The 18010-nt window shown below is 35.4% G+C and overlaps 1 protein-coding gene across 1 annotated transcript in view; it reads left to right on the forward strand.

The window, feature by feature from the left end:
* PDZD8 (PDZ domain containing 8) overlaps positions 1 to 18010 on the forward strand; it is a 94288-nt gene that overhangs the window by 54115 nt on the left and 22163 nt on the right. Inside the window, exon 3 of the mRNA XM_059899129.1 lies at positions 3246 to 3348. Coding sequence (XP_059755112.1) covers positions 3246 to 3348 — 103 coding nt within the window. The remainder of the gene's footprint in view (positions 1 to 3245; positions 3349 to 18010) is intronic.

Below are 18010 nucleotides of genomic sequence, written 5' to 3' on the forward strand. Positions count from 1 at the left end.
ACACATGCTTTAGTGTAGTGTTGTTAGCTTTTCTAGAGTACTAGTAATGTTTGCTCAGTTTTTCCAGAATATTCACCATTGGCTACAGATCTTTGTAACTACTTTAACAGAAGAAATGTAAAGAGTAGAAGTGAGTATTGTGGAGTGCTCTGACATAGAATCAGAAGTTGATGTAAAATCAGAATTAATAAAAGCAGTATCTATTTCAATGGCAAAATTAAATTCAGGGTAATCAGACAAAATATTTTCATCCTTAAGAAAAGAAATAAACATCTGAAGCAACACAGAGCCTAACAACCCAACCTAAAGGTGTTTTTGGAAGTACTTTTAATAGTTGATCAGTTGCTTTTAAAATGAAAGTTTTCTGTATCTGGAATATTTGTCACAAAACAAAGATCAAGGCTCTCTGATAGGGCAGTTAATGTTTTATGTACTTTAAAATTTCATTGTTAAGAATGATAACTATTAAATGTTAAATATTTGTGGTATTTCAATATTTTAAATGATTTTTATTTGGAATTTATTTTAAGGGACCCTTCTTTTAATATTTTCTGTTATCAAATGTCAACATCAGATAAAAATCCATTTTATATTTTATTGAAATACATAATCTTATTGCAGTGTATTGATTCATAGTAAAAATAAAACAAGCATTTATTATTATATCTTTTTGTAACAAATCTCTGAGACTTTTGATATAACCCTAATGAACGCTCATTATTCTTTTTCTCTTTAAACGGCTTTATTGTGATATAATTCACATACCATACAATCTATCCATTTAAAGTATATGATTCAGTGTGTTTTAGTATGTTCAAAGGGTTCTACAGCCATCATCACAACCTAATTTTAGAACATTTTTGTCCCTCTCAAAGAAACTCCATACTCCAACAGTCAATTCCTAATCCCCCTACTCCTCCTCCCCCAGCCCTTAAGTAATCAATAGTCTACTTTCTGCCTCTATAAATTTGCCCATTTCCAGACATTTCATACAGTTTGTGGTCTTTTGTGACTGGCTTTTTTCACTTAGCTTGTTTTCAGGGTTCATCCATATTGTAGCAGGTATCATTACTTCATTTCCTTTTGTTGCCAAATAATATTCCATTGTATGTATATGCCACATCTTATTTACCTATTCATGAGCTGATGGACATAAGGGTTGTATTCACTTTTTGACTATTATGAATGATGCTGTTATGAACATTCATGTCAAGTTTTGTATGAATGTATGCTTTCATTTTTCTTGGTTATTTACCTAGGAGTGGAATTTCTAGGTCATATGTTAACTCTATGTTAACTTTTTATGGAACTGCCAAAATATTTTTCAAAGTGGCTGCATCATTTTACAACCCCTCCAGCAATGTGTGAGGATTCTAGGTTCTCCGCATCCTCACCCATACTTGTTATTGTCTGTTTTTTAATTAGCCATCTAGTGGGTATGAAGTAGTATCTCATTGTGGTTTTGATTTGCATTTCCTGATAGCTAATGGTGTTGAGCATATTTTCATGTGCTTATTGGCTTTTTGCATATCTTCTCTGGAGAAATGTCTATTCATTTTCTTTGTCCATTTTTAAATTAGGTTATACTAGGTCCTTACGAGATACATGATTTGCACATATTTTCTCCCGTTCTGTGGATTATCTTTTTGCTTACTTGGTGGTATCCTTTGAAGCACAAAAATTTTAATTTCAGTGAAGTCCTATTCACCTATTTTTTCTTTTGTTACTTGTGCTTTTGGTGTCCTATCTTAAATCATTGCCTAATCCAAGGTCACAAAGATTTGCTTTTATGTTTTCTTATTAGACATTTAGGTCTGTGACTTATTTTGAGTTAATTTTTGTTATACGTTTTTAAAATGTAAAAAAAGGTGTTATGAAAAATATAGAATGACTTATGATTTCAGGGGGAGATTCCAAGCATTATGCTTTCTTATTCCTGAATCCTGTAATATCTGTTGAGAATTTGAGAGTACTAGCTGGTGCATAGCCTTCTCTGCATGACCGTAAAGGCCTTTAGGTAGTTTGCTCTTTTGGACACATGGTGGCAGCAGAGCTTTGATGAATGAAAATTCTCATTTTCCTAAACTTAGTATTTTATAATTATGAATCTTCTTAATGCTCTTGGCAGTAAATTGTTGAGCAGTAAGTTTAAATTGCCTTTCAGATTAAAAATTATTTAAATTTATGAACTTTTTTTTGCCATGAGTTTATTCTGACTTTTCAGGTTATGAGGCCAGTTTGTGAAGTATGGACATGATTTGCTTGAGTTCTCCAACCTTAGGACACAATTTTCTCTTATTACTCTAAGGTCTTTTATCCACTTTTCTTTCATTATCTCACTCCTGTCCCTATAATCTTCGTGTAGAGATAAAGTAATAGAGTAGCAGTCAAAATGTTGATTAATGCTAAAGATAGTCTCAAACTTACTCCTAAAAAACATTGGCAGACTTACATTCTGGCTTAGAAGATAGATAATATAGAAGTTGAGCATGTGGGTAACAGTTTTTTCCTTCAATAAGAAAAACTGCTTTATGTCATCTCAAGATTGGACCCAAGATTTCCTTTTTAGATCTGAATATTAAACAGTAAAATTAAGTGATACAATTATTCCCTGACAGTTATTTTCAAGATAATAGAAATAATGAACATTTATTGAGCACTGACTGTTTGCTAGACACTATGCTAAATGCCTTATATGCATTGTCTTTTATTCTCACAACAGCTCTAAGAGGTAAGTTTTATTTTTGGCCTGAATTTTCCAGAGGAAGAGATGGGTTTAGAGAAGTTAAATAATTTGCCCAAGGTCACATTAGTAGGTAGAGATGTACATGTATGTATGTGTGTTCATAGCAACTATATTGTACTATTTTGTGTTTAATTTTTATAGATATGGTATCATACTGTATATATGTATCACTCTGCAACTTATTTTTAAAATTCAAATATATAGCTGATTTGAAAATCTATAGCTTTTGCTACTGTGTCTAGATATCTGGTCAATTTGTTTACCTCATGAATAGATACTACTTTCTATTTCTTTGATTTAGCTGCTGAATAACAACTTGTCCTTGAATTTCACCTAATTTTTAGCTTTACTTTTCCAGTAGAGGGTATACAAAGTGTTTAATTAAATTTTTTCCTCTGTTAACAGAGTAATTTATTACTTTTTAGTATAATGATCAGAAAGAAAAAGTTTAATACATGTAATTGGTATAATAGTCCCCTTGTTTTATTTTATCCTGCAGGTTACTTATTTTTGGATCCTATGACAGAGAGGCAAATATTCATTGCACACTTGAGCTGAGCAGTGGCGTTTGGGAAGAAAAACAAAGGAGTTCTATTAAGACGGTAAAATAGATTTGCATAGCTTTACATCTGTATAAAGTTTATATTCTATAAGTGTTGTTTTATTAATATTTCTGTATCCTAGAGTTATTTTTGGTCATATGCAAATAATTATGAATAGCTCTTATTTGTCTTGTTGCAATATATCCATAATAAAATGAATCATGTAAAACTATAGTATTAATTGCTTGCATAAGAAACCTTGTCTAACTAATTTTCCTTTTATAACTTTAAAGTTGTTTCATAGTTGTGGAATCAGAAGGAAATGATTCTGAACACCTTAGAAAGCATGTAAATTGAGAGCATTCATTCATTCATCAGATATTTCATGAGCACTGACTTTGTACCAGGCACTGTGTTAGATGCTGCGGAAACAGTTCAAGACAAGAGACCCTGTTTTTGTGGTGCTGTCATAGGGGAGAGGTTTGATAATCGTCTGCCTGTAGAGAGAAAGGATTATAGGAGGATGGGGTAAACCTGAGAGATCAGATCAGTTAGGAGGTATTTAGGGGGAGGTGTTGGCTCCTTTTAACTAGGTGGTAGCCAAGGAAATGGAAAGAAGAGAATGGATTTGGGACATACTTTTGGTGTGTGAAGGACTTAGAGTTCCAGTTTCTTTTTTGATCTCTCAGAAGAAACTGTCACCTAAATTGCAAGACTTTGAAAAAAATGTAAAGGCTTTTAAAATATTTTAAGTGCTATAATTAAAAATACACAGGGCTTCCCTGGTGGCGCAGTGGTTGGGAGTCTGCCTACCGGTGCAGGGGACACAGGTTCGAGCCCTGGTCTGGGAGGATCCCACATGCCGCGGAGCAGCTGGGCCCATGAGCCACAATTACTGAGCTTGCGCGTCTGGAGCCTGTGCTCCGCAACAAGAGAGACCGCGACAATGAGAGGCCCGCGCACCGCGATGAAGAGTGGCCCCCGCTCGCCGCAACTAGAGAAAGCCCTCGCACAGAAACAAAGACCCAACACAGCCATAAATAAATTAATTAATTAATTTAAAAAAAAATACACAAAAACAGTGCTTTACTCTCAACATTTTTTTTTAATTTTATTTATTTATTTTTGGCTGTGTTGGGTCTTCGCTGCTGCATGCAGGCTTTTCTCTAGTTGCAGCGAGCGGGGGCTACTCTTCATTGCTGCACCACGGGCTTCTCATTGCGGTGGCTTCTCTTGTTGTGGAGCATGGACTCTAGGCGCATGGGCTCTAGAGCGCAGGCTTAGTAGTTGTGGCCCACAGGCTTAGTTGCTCCACTGCATGTGGGATCTTCCCAGACCAGGGCTTGAACCCATGCCCCCTGTGCTGGCAGGCGGATTCTTAACCACTGCACCACCAGGAAATGCCCTCTCAACGTGTTTTAATTGGACTTGTTTGGGTTCTTTGGATTCCTAAATGAGTAAAAATTGTCACTAGTTATTAGCTAATTTGTTGAGCTAATAACCAACAACCAAACAACTCAACCAAAGTTGAGTTGGTGTTTTCTGAATATTCTGCATAGCAGTTTTAATAGCAGTTATGTTATGCTTCTTGGAATTTGCATAAATCTAGTTGTCTGTTAAAGATTTTAGAGCATTTATCAAGATGTTGTCTACAGAATTTCTTTATTAAGCTTATGAAGTTTCACAATGAAAATAGAATCCCAGAATTTTATGGCTGAAATAGGGAAGAAAAAAAAAAATCAGTGTCCTAAAGGGATCCTCAGCCTTTTTTTGTAAAGAAAATTTATTTAATTTACTAAGCATATACTGAAATATTGGGCTGGCCAAAAAGTTCGTTTGAGTTTTTTTCACACCATCTTAGGGTTTGGTAATAATAAAATTCCAAGAGTGCTTTTGGAACCCCTAGACCTCTCCAGAGTTGCTTTTAGTCTGTTTTAAGGTAAGATCTATTTAGCACATCAGTAGTTTTTTGCAGGAATAAATTATAGTTGTGTTCTTTAAAGCTGTATTTAGTAAGTTAGATGTTTAGCTGTTTCTATCACATTTAACTCTTGGTGGCAGTATAGCAAATCCTATGATTATTATTTGTAGCCAATATTTAGGAAAACTTTCTCTCTATTATGTCTTCATTATACTGGTGAATAGGTACTTTTGAACTGTACTACCTAGCTGTTTTATAGTAGTAGTAATTTGCTTTTTGGTATTTCTGGGATAGTCTGTTATTCTGCATAGCATTTTTAAAGAGTTACAATTCTCTTAAATAGATACATAAGCATATTGCCATGCTGTCAAAAATTATGACTTTTAATGGTTATGTGGTATTTTTTTGGATGCCTCTTTGACTTTTAAATTGTTTCCAATTTCTCCATGTAATAATTGTGAACATTCTTATATAAAAAATTGAGCAGTGTGAAATTCTTTTGGAATAGAGTAATTTTAATGAGTATGAGATAGTAGGGAGAAGTAAAGCTGGAAAGGGAAGATGGGCTGACCCCCAGAGTTTGAATGTATGAAAGTAGTTGGGAGAATAGGATTTGGGGCATGGGAATGACAGGGTCAAAATAGTTTTTTTTAGGAAAATCTCCCCTTTCTCTCATGGTTGTTCATGCCACCTTTAAGTTACATCTCAAGCAGTTTGAAGCAACTCCTCAGAGAAAATAACCAGCTTTATAATTTGTTCTGAAATAATAAATACATGAAAAAGCAGTATTGTTTTGTCTAGGTATGAAATGGTCATAACTTGCCATTGCAATTGGCATTTTCAGTTTCCTTTATTATACTTGCAAAAATATGAGATTAGACAGCTTTAATATTTTGTAGCAAAGGTTAGTAAGACTTTAATCTTGAGTCATAATTTTAGATCTCAGCGTATGTCATAGGTAGTTTTGGAGAAGGAATTCTAGGTTACTAATTACATCTGCTGTCAAAAATGTCAGCAGCACTGAAGTGTCTCCAGGCACTAAATTACATATGTCTGAATTTAATAACTCTAGGGAGGAGAATTAGAGTGTTTCTCAAGATTACATAAAGCATTACAGAATAGGATTTGATAATTTGAGATACATTGTAAATTTGGCTAGCAAAAAAGTACATCATTTAAAAAAAAAGGTATGCTAAAAAGTATTTGAGTTTAGAAGCTATCTTTGTATAAATAAATAATTCAGGTTTAAATCAGTTTTTTTAATTTTGAAATTTATTAAGTGAAGTTAGCCACCAGTTTCAGTGAATATGCAGAATGAAAGAAAAATTAATTACGTATTTTAAATATGCCTTTGAGTTTTTCAGACATTTTTTAAAGCATAATGTACCTTATGCTGTTAAATTAAGGAAGATCAATAATAGATGGAAAGCTTTAAATTTGTAGTATTTGCACAAATATGGGGGGGGGGTGGAGATGGGTTGGGCAGGTGTGGAGATGGAACAGTTGTAATGCAATAGCTGTGAGTCCTAGCAAAATCTAATGAATAGTGGCTTAAGCAAGAAAAGGAATTATCTGTCTCGTGTGATAAGCCCTGGGTTAGTATGGCAGCTCAGCAATATTGTAATCAAGGAGCATGGCTCTTATTGGCTTTCTCCTCCATCATCCATAGCACAGGGTTTTTGTCTCCATGGTTGCAAGATGGCTAATGCACCCCTAGGTATCCATCTTTCAAGAAAAAGGGTGAGGCGTAAGGCATGCCGAAGAGACATGTCAGCCAGATTTTGGTTTTTTAAAATGCTTTCCTAGAAGTTCCACTTATATCTCATTGGCTAGAACTAAATCACGTGGCCTCCCCCAGCAGTAAGGAAGTATGGGGAATCATTTTAGTTTTTCAGCCTTAGTAGAGGTAGAAGGCAAGGGAAAAAGAGTTACTAATGCCTTTTAGAAGGCCAGTCCACAGTCTTGCCACAAGAAAAATTCAAATTTATTTGATGACTTTTTATTTTTAATGGAATTTTTCTTGAATTGGGATATCAGGGAATAGTTGAAAAGAAGAATTTAATAAATACCCTGCATAGAACCTACTTCCTATTTATTAGATATCTGAGGAAAGTTTGGATCAAAATCAGACACTTAGGTCAGTGCCCTGCTTATTAGCTCATTTGCACAATGAAAGAGCTCATAGGGTAAATGAGGTACTTTGTGGTAGTGTTTGTTCCTTAAAAATAATAAATAAGGAACATTCCTCCTGAGAATCCCATAAGATTTGATAGCAAATAAATTAGAAATTAGGCTTAAACAAAAATTATAAGATCATCTTGCAAGAGACGAGAGAGCCAATACTAAAAATATGTTTACCTACACCAAAAGAGACAAGGCACTTTATGATTTATTTCAGTCTGTTGCATTATGCAGGTTTGGCGATGATAATTTGCTTCCCTTTCACTAGGGAAGAAAATTCAAGGAGTTTCAGATTTTAAAAAAGTTTCAGGCCATGATATTTCAGTAGGAAACTATGAAAACAACTGTATAACTCTAGAATTTATAGTACTTATCAAATAACATTCACAATAAAATTAATCTGACATATATTAAACATATTGAGTATACATAATCATTATTATATGCATGGTAAAGCAAACAGATCTCATAAATGTCACATAGACACACATAGTTTTTAAGAGGGAGAGATCCTGAGTCTTACCCTCCCAGAGTTGGAGTTCCCTCATCTTTGACCACCCACTTGCTTTACCCTTAGCCCCAGGCATAAAATAGGTTATCAGTAAATGTTCTTTTCTCTTACTCTCTCTCAACTTTCCTGCCTGTGCCATCCATGTCTTCTCTTCCATCATTTATCCCCACTGTCACTGGAGTCTTCAAACATTGTTTTATTCTTGGTGCAGCCTGGAATTCTTGAGGCCATTTAGAGAGAAGAGAAGAAGGCACCATGAATATGAGCTGTGGAGCCTCTGAATCTGGGAGTTCTGGGGTAGAGGAAAAAGCACTGGGGCCTTTTGGCACCTGGCTGTTCAGTCTAGTTCTTTCCCTTGTTCTCCATTCTGAATAAAAGGAGTTATGAAAAGAGTTTTAATTTTAAAAACAAGCTTTTTAATGTACATTTTTTGATACTAACCCTATTCCCTCTCCTTCCACCCTACCACACTATGCACTCAGACACTTGATAGCAATTGTCCTTTGTAAGGGTCAAGTCTTTCCTTCTCTAATTAGAGATAGAAGGCTAAAAATCTAACTTGTTAAGTCAGTCCATTGGCATAAATATGTCACTGTCAAAGAGGAAGGAAGAATATCGATTTCTTCCTTTGAAGTGGAGATGAATTAGAAAAGAATCTTCCCTGAATATATTAGGTGGACAAAAGAGAGATCCTGGAACAGTCATGTGTTCATTGTAAAAAGAAGTAGAAGCACTTCATGTAGCCCAGTATGCAGGTACCAGAGGGAACTATGGATGGTTAAAGACATTAGGAAATGTCATATTTCAGATCTGTCTGAAAAATAAGAAGTAATAAATTCCTGAAAAGCATTCAGCACACAACTTGGGGAGAGTCCATAAATAATAATTTGGAGCTCTTAATCAGAATGAATGTTTTCCTTTCAGAGGGTTATATGGTGTCAGCTGGCAACTTGAAATTGGCCACTGCTATAAGAAGGGCTTTAGATAGGGTCTACTGCACCCAAAATTATGAAGTCAGAAGAATTATCTAGAGTCTAGACTTTATCTTTTTGTTTGATTTGAGTGGTACTTTTCCTTCTCTGTACTGCTGCTTCCCTATCAAAACCTCATTTTTTATATATATATAAATTTATTTATTTATTTATTTATTTTTGGCTGCATTGGGTCTTCATTGCTGCATGCGGGCTTTCTCTAGTCGTAGAGTGCGGGGGCTACTCTTCATTGCGGTGCGCGGGCTTTTCATTGAGGTGGCTTCTCTTTGTTGCAGAGCACGGGCTCTAGGTGCGCGGGCTTCAGTAGTTGTGGCACGCGGGCTCAGTAGTTGTGGCTCGTGGGCTCCAGAACACACACTCAGTAGTTGTGGTGCACAGGCCCAGTTGCTCCACAGCATGTGAGATCTTCCTAGACCAGAGCTCAAACCCATGTCCCCTACATTGGCAGGCGGACTCTTAACCACTGCGCCACCAGGGAAGTCCCAAAACCTTAAACATACCCTTACAATTAGACATTTGAAGAGATGATGCCTACTTTCTAAGAACTGTCAGTGTAGGAAAAGAGACATGTAAACCAGATATGTCACATATGTAATACTTTAGAGTCTGAAATATTGATACTTTTACCATATACAAAGAGCCAAAGTCTTTTGCCCGTAGGATCTGTACTTGCTCCCTTAAATTCCACTACCTCGAACAAAACTAGACTGTGTGTGGTATTCTGATAATTAGGAGACAGTTTGGGAGTGGTGTTAGTGGAATCATTTTAGAGCAGAGGCAAGGAAAGCTCTGAAACTATGGGGAGATGGAATTTGAGTGGAAAGGCCTTCATAATAAGATCAGCCATGTTTAATTGCCAAAGATTGAGCCTGATAATATGCCTTATAGAGTTCAGTGAGTCTCCCTTTACTTCCAGAGTAGAGGTTAGGGCCACTGAATACAGGAAACATTTGGTAGAGGGAAAGTAGTCATTTTGGAGAAAATACAATGTATAGGGAAATCTTTCCTGTCTAATATGAAGATGCCAAATAAGCATATAGAAGAAATGGAAACAGTAAATGCATTCTCAACTTTCAGAAAGCTTTTGATGAAGATCCATACCAGAGGCTCCCAAATCATCTAATTACTAGGAGAATATTTTGTCGCAGATAGATCTGCATTAAGGATAGGGGAAACAGGGTAAAAATGACCAGGTGTGATATCCTGAATGATTGAGTCCGGGACTTTGATCAGTTTTCACAAATGATCTAAAATAGCACTGTCCAATAGAAATTAAATGCATGCCACTTAGGTAATTTTAAGTTTTCTTGTAGCCATATTTTTTAAAGTAGAAATTAACAAGTAAACAATTTTAGTAATCTTTTATTTAACCCATACACCTAAAATATTGTCATTTCCACATGTAATCAACATAAAAATTAAGGAGATTTTTTTAATAGTCTTTGAAATCTGGAGGATATTTTACACTTAGAGCACATCACAATTCATCCTAGCCACACTTCAAGTGCTCAGCCACATGCGGCTAGTGGTGACTGTATCAGACAGCACAGATGTAGAGGGAGCAACGTACAATATAATATTCAGATTTGCACATGTCATTAAACTTCTGTCGATAAAACGTGCCAAGTTAAAAGGTACAAAATTGAAAAAGCTCTCTCAGGACAAATATGTAAGAAAGAATTCCAAACTGCCTAAAATATGTGAGATCTAGGCTCCCTAAAGAAATAGACAATATATCATTGTACCTCCAAAACAAGACAACTTTTCATTAGAGTGGGTGTCACAAAATGAATATGCTTATTTTAAAACTATGAAGTTCTCAGAGAGAATAAATTATTTGTACATTTCTTGTTTCTATAATACAAGAAATTTATAATTGCTAGATAAGGTGGGGAGAAAGAACTGAACTTTATATGGAAGTGAGATAGCCATATAAAGATAAATGGATGGGAAAAAATTAATGTTCTTCAGCTGAAAAGACAAAGGTGGGTGAATGATTAACGGAAGCATATAAATATACAAAGTAAACAATAGAATGATCAACAGATTTATGGAGCAAGGAACTAAGTCTCTGGGTCTATGAAGATAAATCTCATAGCGCTAATGATAATTACATGCTAAATGCTAAAAGAAGGGCACTTAAAAGGTCTTTGGTAATACTGCATACTACGTACTTGCTGATAGACTTTGCAGGAGCACAAATATGCTATATTCTATTTATGCTATGTGTCCTGCACCTAGTAGAATTCCTGGCATGTAGCAGTTGTTCAATGACTGTCCTGGGAGGAGGGAGGGGAGGATAAGTGGCCTTCATGGCTCCATACTTCTCACAGGACAGGCTCACCATGCTTCCAGCTTCTGCTTGATGCTCCAGCCCCTGGCCTCACCTAATACTACTTCTTCCCTCTGTCCTTCCAGCCGAAGGGTGGTAGTGACTATCTGAGACAGAGTTGCTTCACTGTCTCCTGTTTGGTTCTCAGTTCTTCCATCACTGAGCAGCCATTTCCTCCTTTTAAAGTCCTTCTGTTTCAAATATTTATGTGTGTTTGCCTTCTTATCAGTCCCTAACTGACTCACCAACCAATCATCATTTCTCTGGGAAACTTTTCCTAATGAGCATGAAACTCTTTGTTAATATTTATCACAGTTGGGAGTTTTCATTTATATTTGTATGATAATTTGATTGGGGTTATCTCTGCCAGTATCTTCCTTTACAGCAGATACCATGATTGTTTTTGCTTTCAGCACTTGGCATTTAGTGGGTATTCAATAAATGTTTTTGGGAACACTGAAGCTGTCTGTTTAGCTATGAGCCTCCATTTACCCTTAACCTTTTTTCTTCCAAACTTTCAGCATGACATAGTTACATTTCTGTCTCTTTTCTTCCTTCAAGGCTATCTCTGATGTATGGTTTAAGCAAATAAAAATGTTTAGGTTGAGGAGGTCCACAAAATTAGATTTACTGCTCAATATTCCTTCTGTATAAAAAGCCTGGTTTTTAGAGTGAGGAGTTTACAAATACGGTACATAATGGTATAATGGCATTATTGAAAATATCAGAAGAACTTCTTACCCAATGCGTGTAGTTCAGCATAGCCTAAATAAAATGACTGTGGCATCTAAAATTTTACTTGCCTTACTTCCCTTTTAGTTTTGGAGAGTTTTAGAAGTTCTTGCTGAATGATATTTGTCCATGAATTATTGAGTGTACATACAAAGAGTCTCAAAGAACTCCCTAAAGAACTGTGGTTTCAAAAAAAAAAAAAAAGAACTGTGGTTTCAAGTAAGAACATCAGAGACAGACAAATTTATAAATACATTAGGCTAGATGCTTCAGAGTTGGCATTTTGGTGTGTTTATTTAAGGCCAGATGCCTTGCAGATAGTATTATTTGGTGCTCCTATTTAACCATTTGCCATTTACAGTCTTAATCTTGTCAAAAGGAAGAGAAAGATTAAAGCAAATAAAGCTTTTTTGAAAATGTCAGTTTTTATGAAAACTCTGGTTTAGTTCCATTTGATAATATTTGCAAATACAGTAGGGACCAAAGAAATTTTAACCATATGTAATGTTCTATAATTTGGCTTCTTAAATAAACTAAATGCCTTTGAGCTTTAGTAGTAAATCCTATTCAGCATTTCCACTCTTAAAGTTCATCTTGGTTAGAAATGAGGGATGCAGTTTTCTGTCTCATATTTTCTAAGTGTGTTTAATATGATTGTGAAATTCTGTGAAAAGAGTAGAAACTTAGGTTAAAATATAGAAGTGTCTCCAAATCAAGTCAGTGTAAGGCACTGGGTATGAGAAAGAAGAAACTGAGTATGAGGTGCAAGGCAATGAGAATGTGGTCCCTTCCTTCAAGGAGGAGGAAATAAGAACAGTATGATGAGCATCAATATTACTATAGCATATGAATGCTCTAAGAGAGTTTCATAATAAAGTACTATGAGGTTCCGCTGAAGGGGAGATAGCATTCTTTTGGAAAAACCAGGAAAGAATATTTTGAGGTGACATTTGAGCCAAGCCTCACAGTATATATAGGATTTAAAAATGGTAGTAAGGAGGGCATTTCAAGGTGGAAAACATGGGGTAAACCCAAATAAAGAGTATGAATGTTTGAGTATGTTTAGGATACATTGAGTCATCCAGGTTGGCTGAAGAATATGGTAATGCAGGAAGATCATGCAAAACAAGAGTAAAAGGATTGGACCATGTTATCCAATTAAAGAAGTGCTTTAAATACCAGCCTAAGAAGTTTGGCTGTTACTCCCAGACAGCAGTTATGGAAGCTTTTAAAATGAAAGTGATCTCATCACAATCTTGCTTTAGGCAGACTTGGCTCTCACTTTGAGTCTTAGCTATTTCACTTATTGACAGAAGGATATTTCATTTATTGACAGTCCCCAAACCTGTCTCATCCACAAGTATTTTATTCCTCTATAAAATGGGAATGATAGTACTTCACATGGTTGTGTAAGGGATAAATGAGACTCTGTATATTAAAATGTCTAGCACAGTATCTGGCATATAGTAGGTAGTAAGATGTTTACTAAATCTGGCAGCAAATGGGTAAAGTCAAGGATGATTTGACAAGGGGAAGACTTGAAATAGAAGAGGTGAAGGGTAATGAAGGTCTGAAACAGAATGGTGGCGAAAATGGAAAATAGAATCATTGTGGCTTGGATACCACTGGAAATGGAGGGGGTTTTGGAGAAGGAGAGAGGAAGCCAGAAAGACGAGAGCCATGAGGAGGGAGAAGGAAGAAGAGGAAGGAGATCTCATTCTGGATGTGTTGAAGTTGAGGTACAGTGATGGTCAAAAGTCAGTCCAGAGATGGATTTTTTTTTTTATGTGCTGCTTTGATTATTCATTTTCATTTGTTTGTTTTTAATATTTTCAGTGCTGTTGATGAAAGTTTTAGTATCTGGTAAGTTGAACACTTTATTTGGGGTATATGCTCTGTTTTTAGATTTCTTTTTTCAAGTAGGATAAAGAGAAGCAGAATGGTTTCACAAAAGAATAATAAGAATCTAAATATTTTTTGAAAAGAGCTTTTGAGAACAAGTTAAGGAAATAATATTAATGAAACTTAAACGTTGGTTTTAATAAAACTTAAACATTCTGTTTCTTAGAACCCTCCAGTTCACTGCAATCCAAGTAAAACTGATTCACTAAGTTCATACTTTGTCATGAACTAAAACATTCCTATTCAAGGCACAGTAGCACCTTACCGTAGAAATCCATTTAGCCAAATAGCTCATTTTCTGAGTCATACACTCAGATGCAGGATACAGAACTAGGAAATAAACAATTTAGAAAAGTGTTAGAGAGGTTTTGTCAGAGATCCTGCAGTGTATACAATTCCTTGCCCATGTGCGTTCAGTCCAGTGATATTTAGGAGCAATAACAAGATGTGAGTGATTTCTCTGTGCCTCTCAGGATTTTAAGACATACGCATTAACCATTTAATTCTTACAACAACTCCATGAGAATAGGCACTATTATCATCTCCATTTTATGTACGAGGAAACTGAGACACAGAGAGAAAGTAACCTACCCAGATCATCCAGCTAAGCAGGTGGTAGAAGCAGTCTGCACACCCAGAGCCGGTATTCTTCATTACTGTACCGTCTCCATGAATGGTGGCTTCAGGTCCAGCTCTTCCACTCAAGTTCTATGCCCGTGAACAAGTTATTTCATAATCTCTAAAAAAGAGATAATAGTAATGGTTAAACACTTTGCCCAGTATCATGGTAACTGTAACAGTAACTTTTATTACTGAACTTGACCCAAATGCCGCCTCTTTTGCTCCAGTGTTTTTAGTGCTATCTGATATTTTGTATATCCTTATAAATCCCCCTCTCCCTTTAAAATCCTTCCTATAACAAGGGGAGGAGGACAAGGAAATAGCTTCCTCAAAGGATAGTGTTGTTTTAAGACAAGAGTTTCAAATGGTGACTTTTAAGAACCTCAGCAAGTTTATTAAAGGCTATTATAAGAAGGATAGAGATCAACTAGCTGTTGGCCATCTCAGCTGAGGGTAAAGCATTGACAAACTTAAATTTCAGGAAGGTTTAAGACAAGTAAGAACTTCTTAGGAATAAAGAGTGTTAATGTCATAGCACAGTAAAAAAAGTCTAGATGTCTGTAATAATATAATTTTAGAACATATAGGAAGTAGCAGCACTCATTTTTGCATTTTACTATAAATGTGAAGTTTATCATTTACTTATTGAAGGTACTTTAAGATGCATAGGCCAAAAGTAAAACCAGGTTGAAATTTGTGTTATCATCTTCAAACAGCCAACTGGAAAGGGCAGCAACAACAATGCTTAATACATGTGCCCTATCAAATGAGTATTTCCATAAGGTGTTGTGTATTTCTCCACGTAAATATTGACCATGAATAGCATTTAAAGTGGGTTTAGGGACAGCTGCGTTTCCCATTTGTAAGCATGTTGATTACATTGATACTGAATTGTACTAGGCAAATATGTGGTTATATTTGAAAGCTGTTTATATATAAATAGTATGCTCTATACTGGAAGAGATAATGTTTTTATTAATCACTGTAAAAAAAGACTACTTCTGGGTCAAAAATTATATTTCTTTAAAGGTTATCAAGTGATTATCTTAGAGTATAGACAGATAGCTTGTTTTCTAAATGATGTGTGAGTTATCTTTCATAAATTGATCAACACTGAGAATGTTGTCAGAAGTCTAAGTAAGAAACCATTGAGCATAAGGAAGTAGCTATCATGAAGCAGAGTTTTAGTTTTTGTGGTGATACATTCATTTGTGAAATTGGAGGATACTTGCATATTTTAACAGTAAAATCAGTAATTTCTATAAGATAAAAGTGATATATGTTTGGAAATTGGTATGAGCTTTCTTTTTTTGCCCATATTAAAAATAAATTCAGAAGGCTATAAAGAAAGCTGCAAGAGTCAGCCATAATCCTGCTATCCAGAGAAACCACTAATAACTTTTTAGAAGAACTTTATAAATAAAAGTATACACACACTATTCATGAGGTATGTTTATGGTTCTCTTTTTTTTTTTTTTTTACATCTTTTTTAGAGTATAATTGCTTTACAATGTTGTGTTAGTTTCTGCTAACAAAGTTAATCAGCTGTATGTATACGTATATCCCCATATCCCCTCCCTCTTGCGCCTCCCTCCCACCCTCCTTATCCCACCCCTCTAGGTAGTCATAAAGCACCGAGCTGATCTCCCTGTGCTATGCAGCTGCTTCCCACTAGCTATTTTACATTTGGTAGTGTATATGTGTCAGTGCTACTCCCTGACTTCGTCCCAGCTTCCCCTCCCTGCCTCCCGCCCCTGTGTCCTCAGGTCCATTCTCTACATCTGTCTTTATTCCTGTCCCGCCCTTAGGTATGGTTCTTTAAATAAGAATAAAATGAGATTGTGTATTTTATAACCTACTTTTTTTTCCAACTTATCAATATACTAAGGGCATATTTTCATCTCCATATACATGTATTATTGTTTTTATATCTGCATGATATTCCACTGGGTACCATAATTTATTTAACCAATCATTTATTGATAAACATTTAGACTTTTTCCAATTTTTTGATGTTGTAGAGAAATCTATAATGGCAGTGTATATATATTCATGCACATTTAAGTCATGGTTTGGCACACTTTTTCTATAAAGGGCCAGATAGGAAATATTCTAGGCTTTGTGGGCCAGATAGTAACTGTTGCAACTACTCAACTCCGCTGTTTTAACTGTAAAGCAGACAGAGACAATACATAAACAAATGAGTGTGGCTGTTTTCCAATAAAACTTTTTTAAAACAGCTATAGTTTGCTGACCCCGATTATGATTCCTTGATCAAAGATTACGCAAAAATAAAAGGCTAGTAATACGTATTTCAAAATTGCATCCCAGCTAGAATCAAGTCTTTAAATTAGATAATAGTATTGTATCAATGTTAATTTTCTGACCTTGATAATTGTACTATGGTTATATAAGAAAATGTCCTTGTTAGGAAATACACACTTAAATATTTAATGGTGAGGGGGTATCACGTCTGCAACTTATTTTCAAATGGTTCAGGAAAAAATATGCAGAGAGAGAAAAAAATGTTAATAATTGGTAAATCTAGATTTAGGATAAATGGAAACCCTTAGTACCATTTTTGCAACATTTCTGTAAGTTTGGAATTATTTCAAGATAAAAAGTAATAAAAAACAATCTGGCCCTAAAGCTCTCATACTTCCTTAGTGAGGTGTAAATCACCCTGTAGAAGGACATTGGTAATATAGGAAGCTGAGGGTTGACTTGGTGATTCAGAATCAGAGCTGTTTCTATTTGACAAAGGAATTAAAAAGGGCAAGAGTGTTCCACTCCATTGTTCCCATAACAACTCAGACTTTACATACTTTTCAGAGTTTTTTATTTCACTGGAATAGTTGTATAAATTTTAAATTATTATAGTTTCAGATCAAAATATTAATGGAGACTTCAATCACATTTAAAAAGGGAGAGAGAAGAAACCCTTTGTATTGCAAGGTAATCATTTGGACGTGATTACTTTCCTAACAGCCTTGCAACCTGGGCAAAGGATCAGTTTTATTCTTTGGATCTCTTAGGTCAATTGTATTTGTATAATGGACTTTATTTTCTCAGCATATTTCTACATCTTTGTTGTCTCTGAGATGAGGCAATGAAAGGATGCAGTCCTAATTTACCATTCAGTTGCTTTAGAGACAAGGTTATCAGATGGCCAAGCTGGCATTCCGTTTTAGAGATTGAGGGGCTTCACTTGTATTTTCACCCCAGAAAGAGGTCTTCCTAATCCACCTGAAGAGAGATAATAAAAGTGCCTGGATTGTGCTAGATATTTATTCCTGGAGTTCATTTAATCTTGACAACAACCCAGTGTGGTAGACATTAGTATCCTCTTTTTACAAATAAGACTCACAGAGGCTAACTCACTTGCCTGAGACCACAAAACTAGTAAACGTTAGAGCTAGAATTCAGACCCAACACTGAATATAGACCATCCCAGACACTTCAAGAAAGAATTTTGAATCTGTCCTAGTACTGAGGAGGAGTTGATTTCAGTATTTTTGTTGTTGTTTGTT

The sequence above is a fragment of the Balaenoptera ricei genome, chromosome 16 (genome assembly GCF_028023285.1).
Source record: "Balaenoptera ricei isolate mBalRic1 chromosome 16, mBalRic1.hap2, whole genome shotgun sequence".
Lineage (NCBI taxonomy): Eukaryota > Metazoa > Chordata > Mammalia > Artiodactyla > Balaenopteridae > Balaenoptera > Balaenoptera ricei.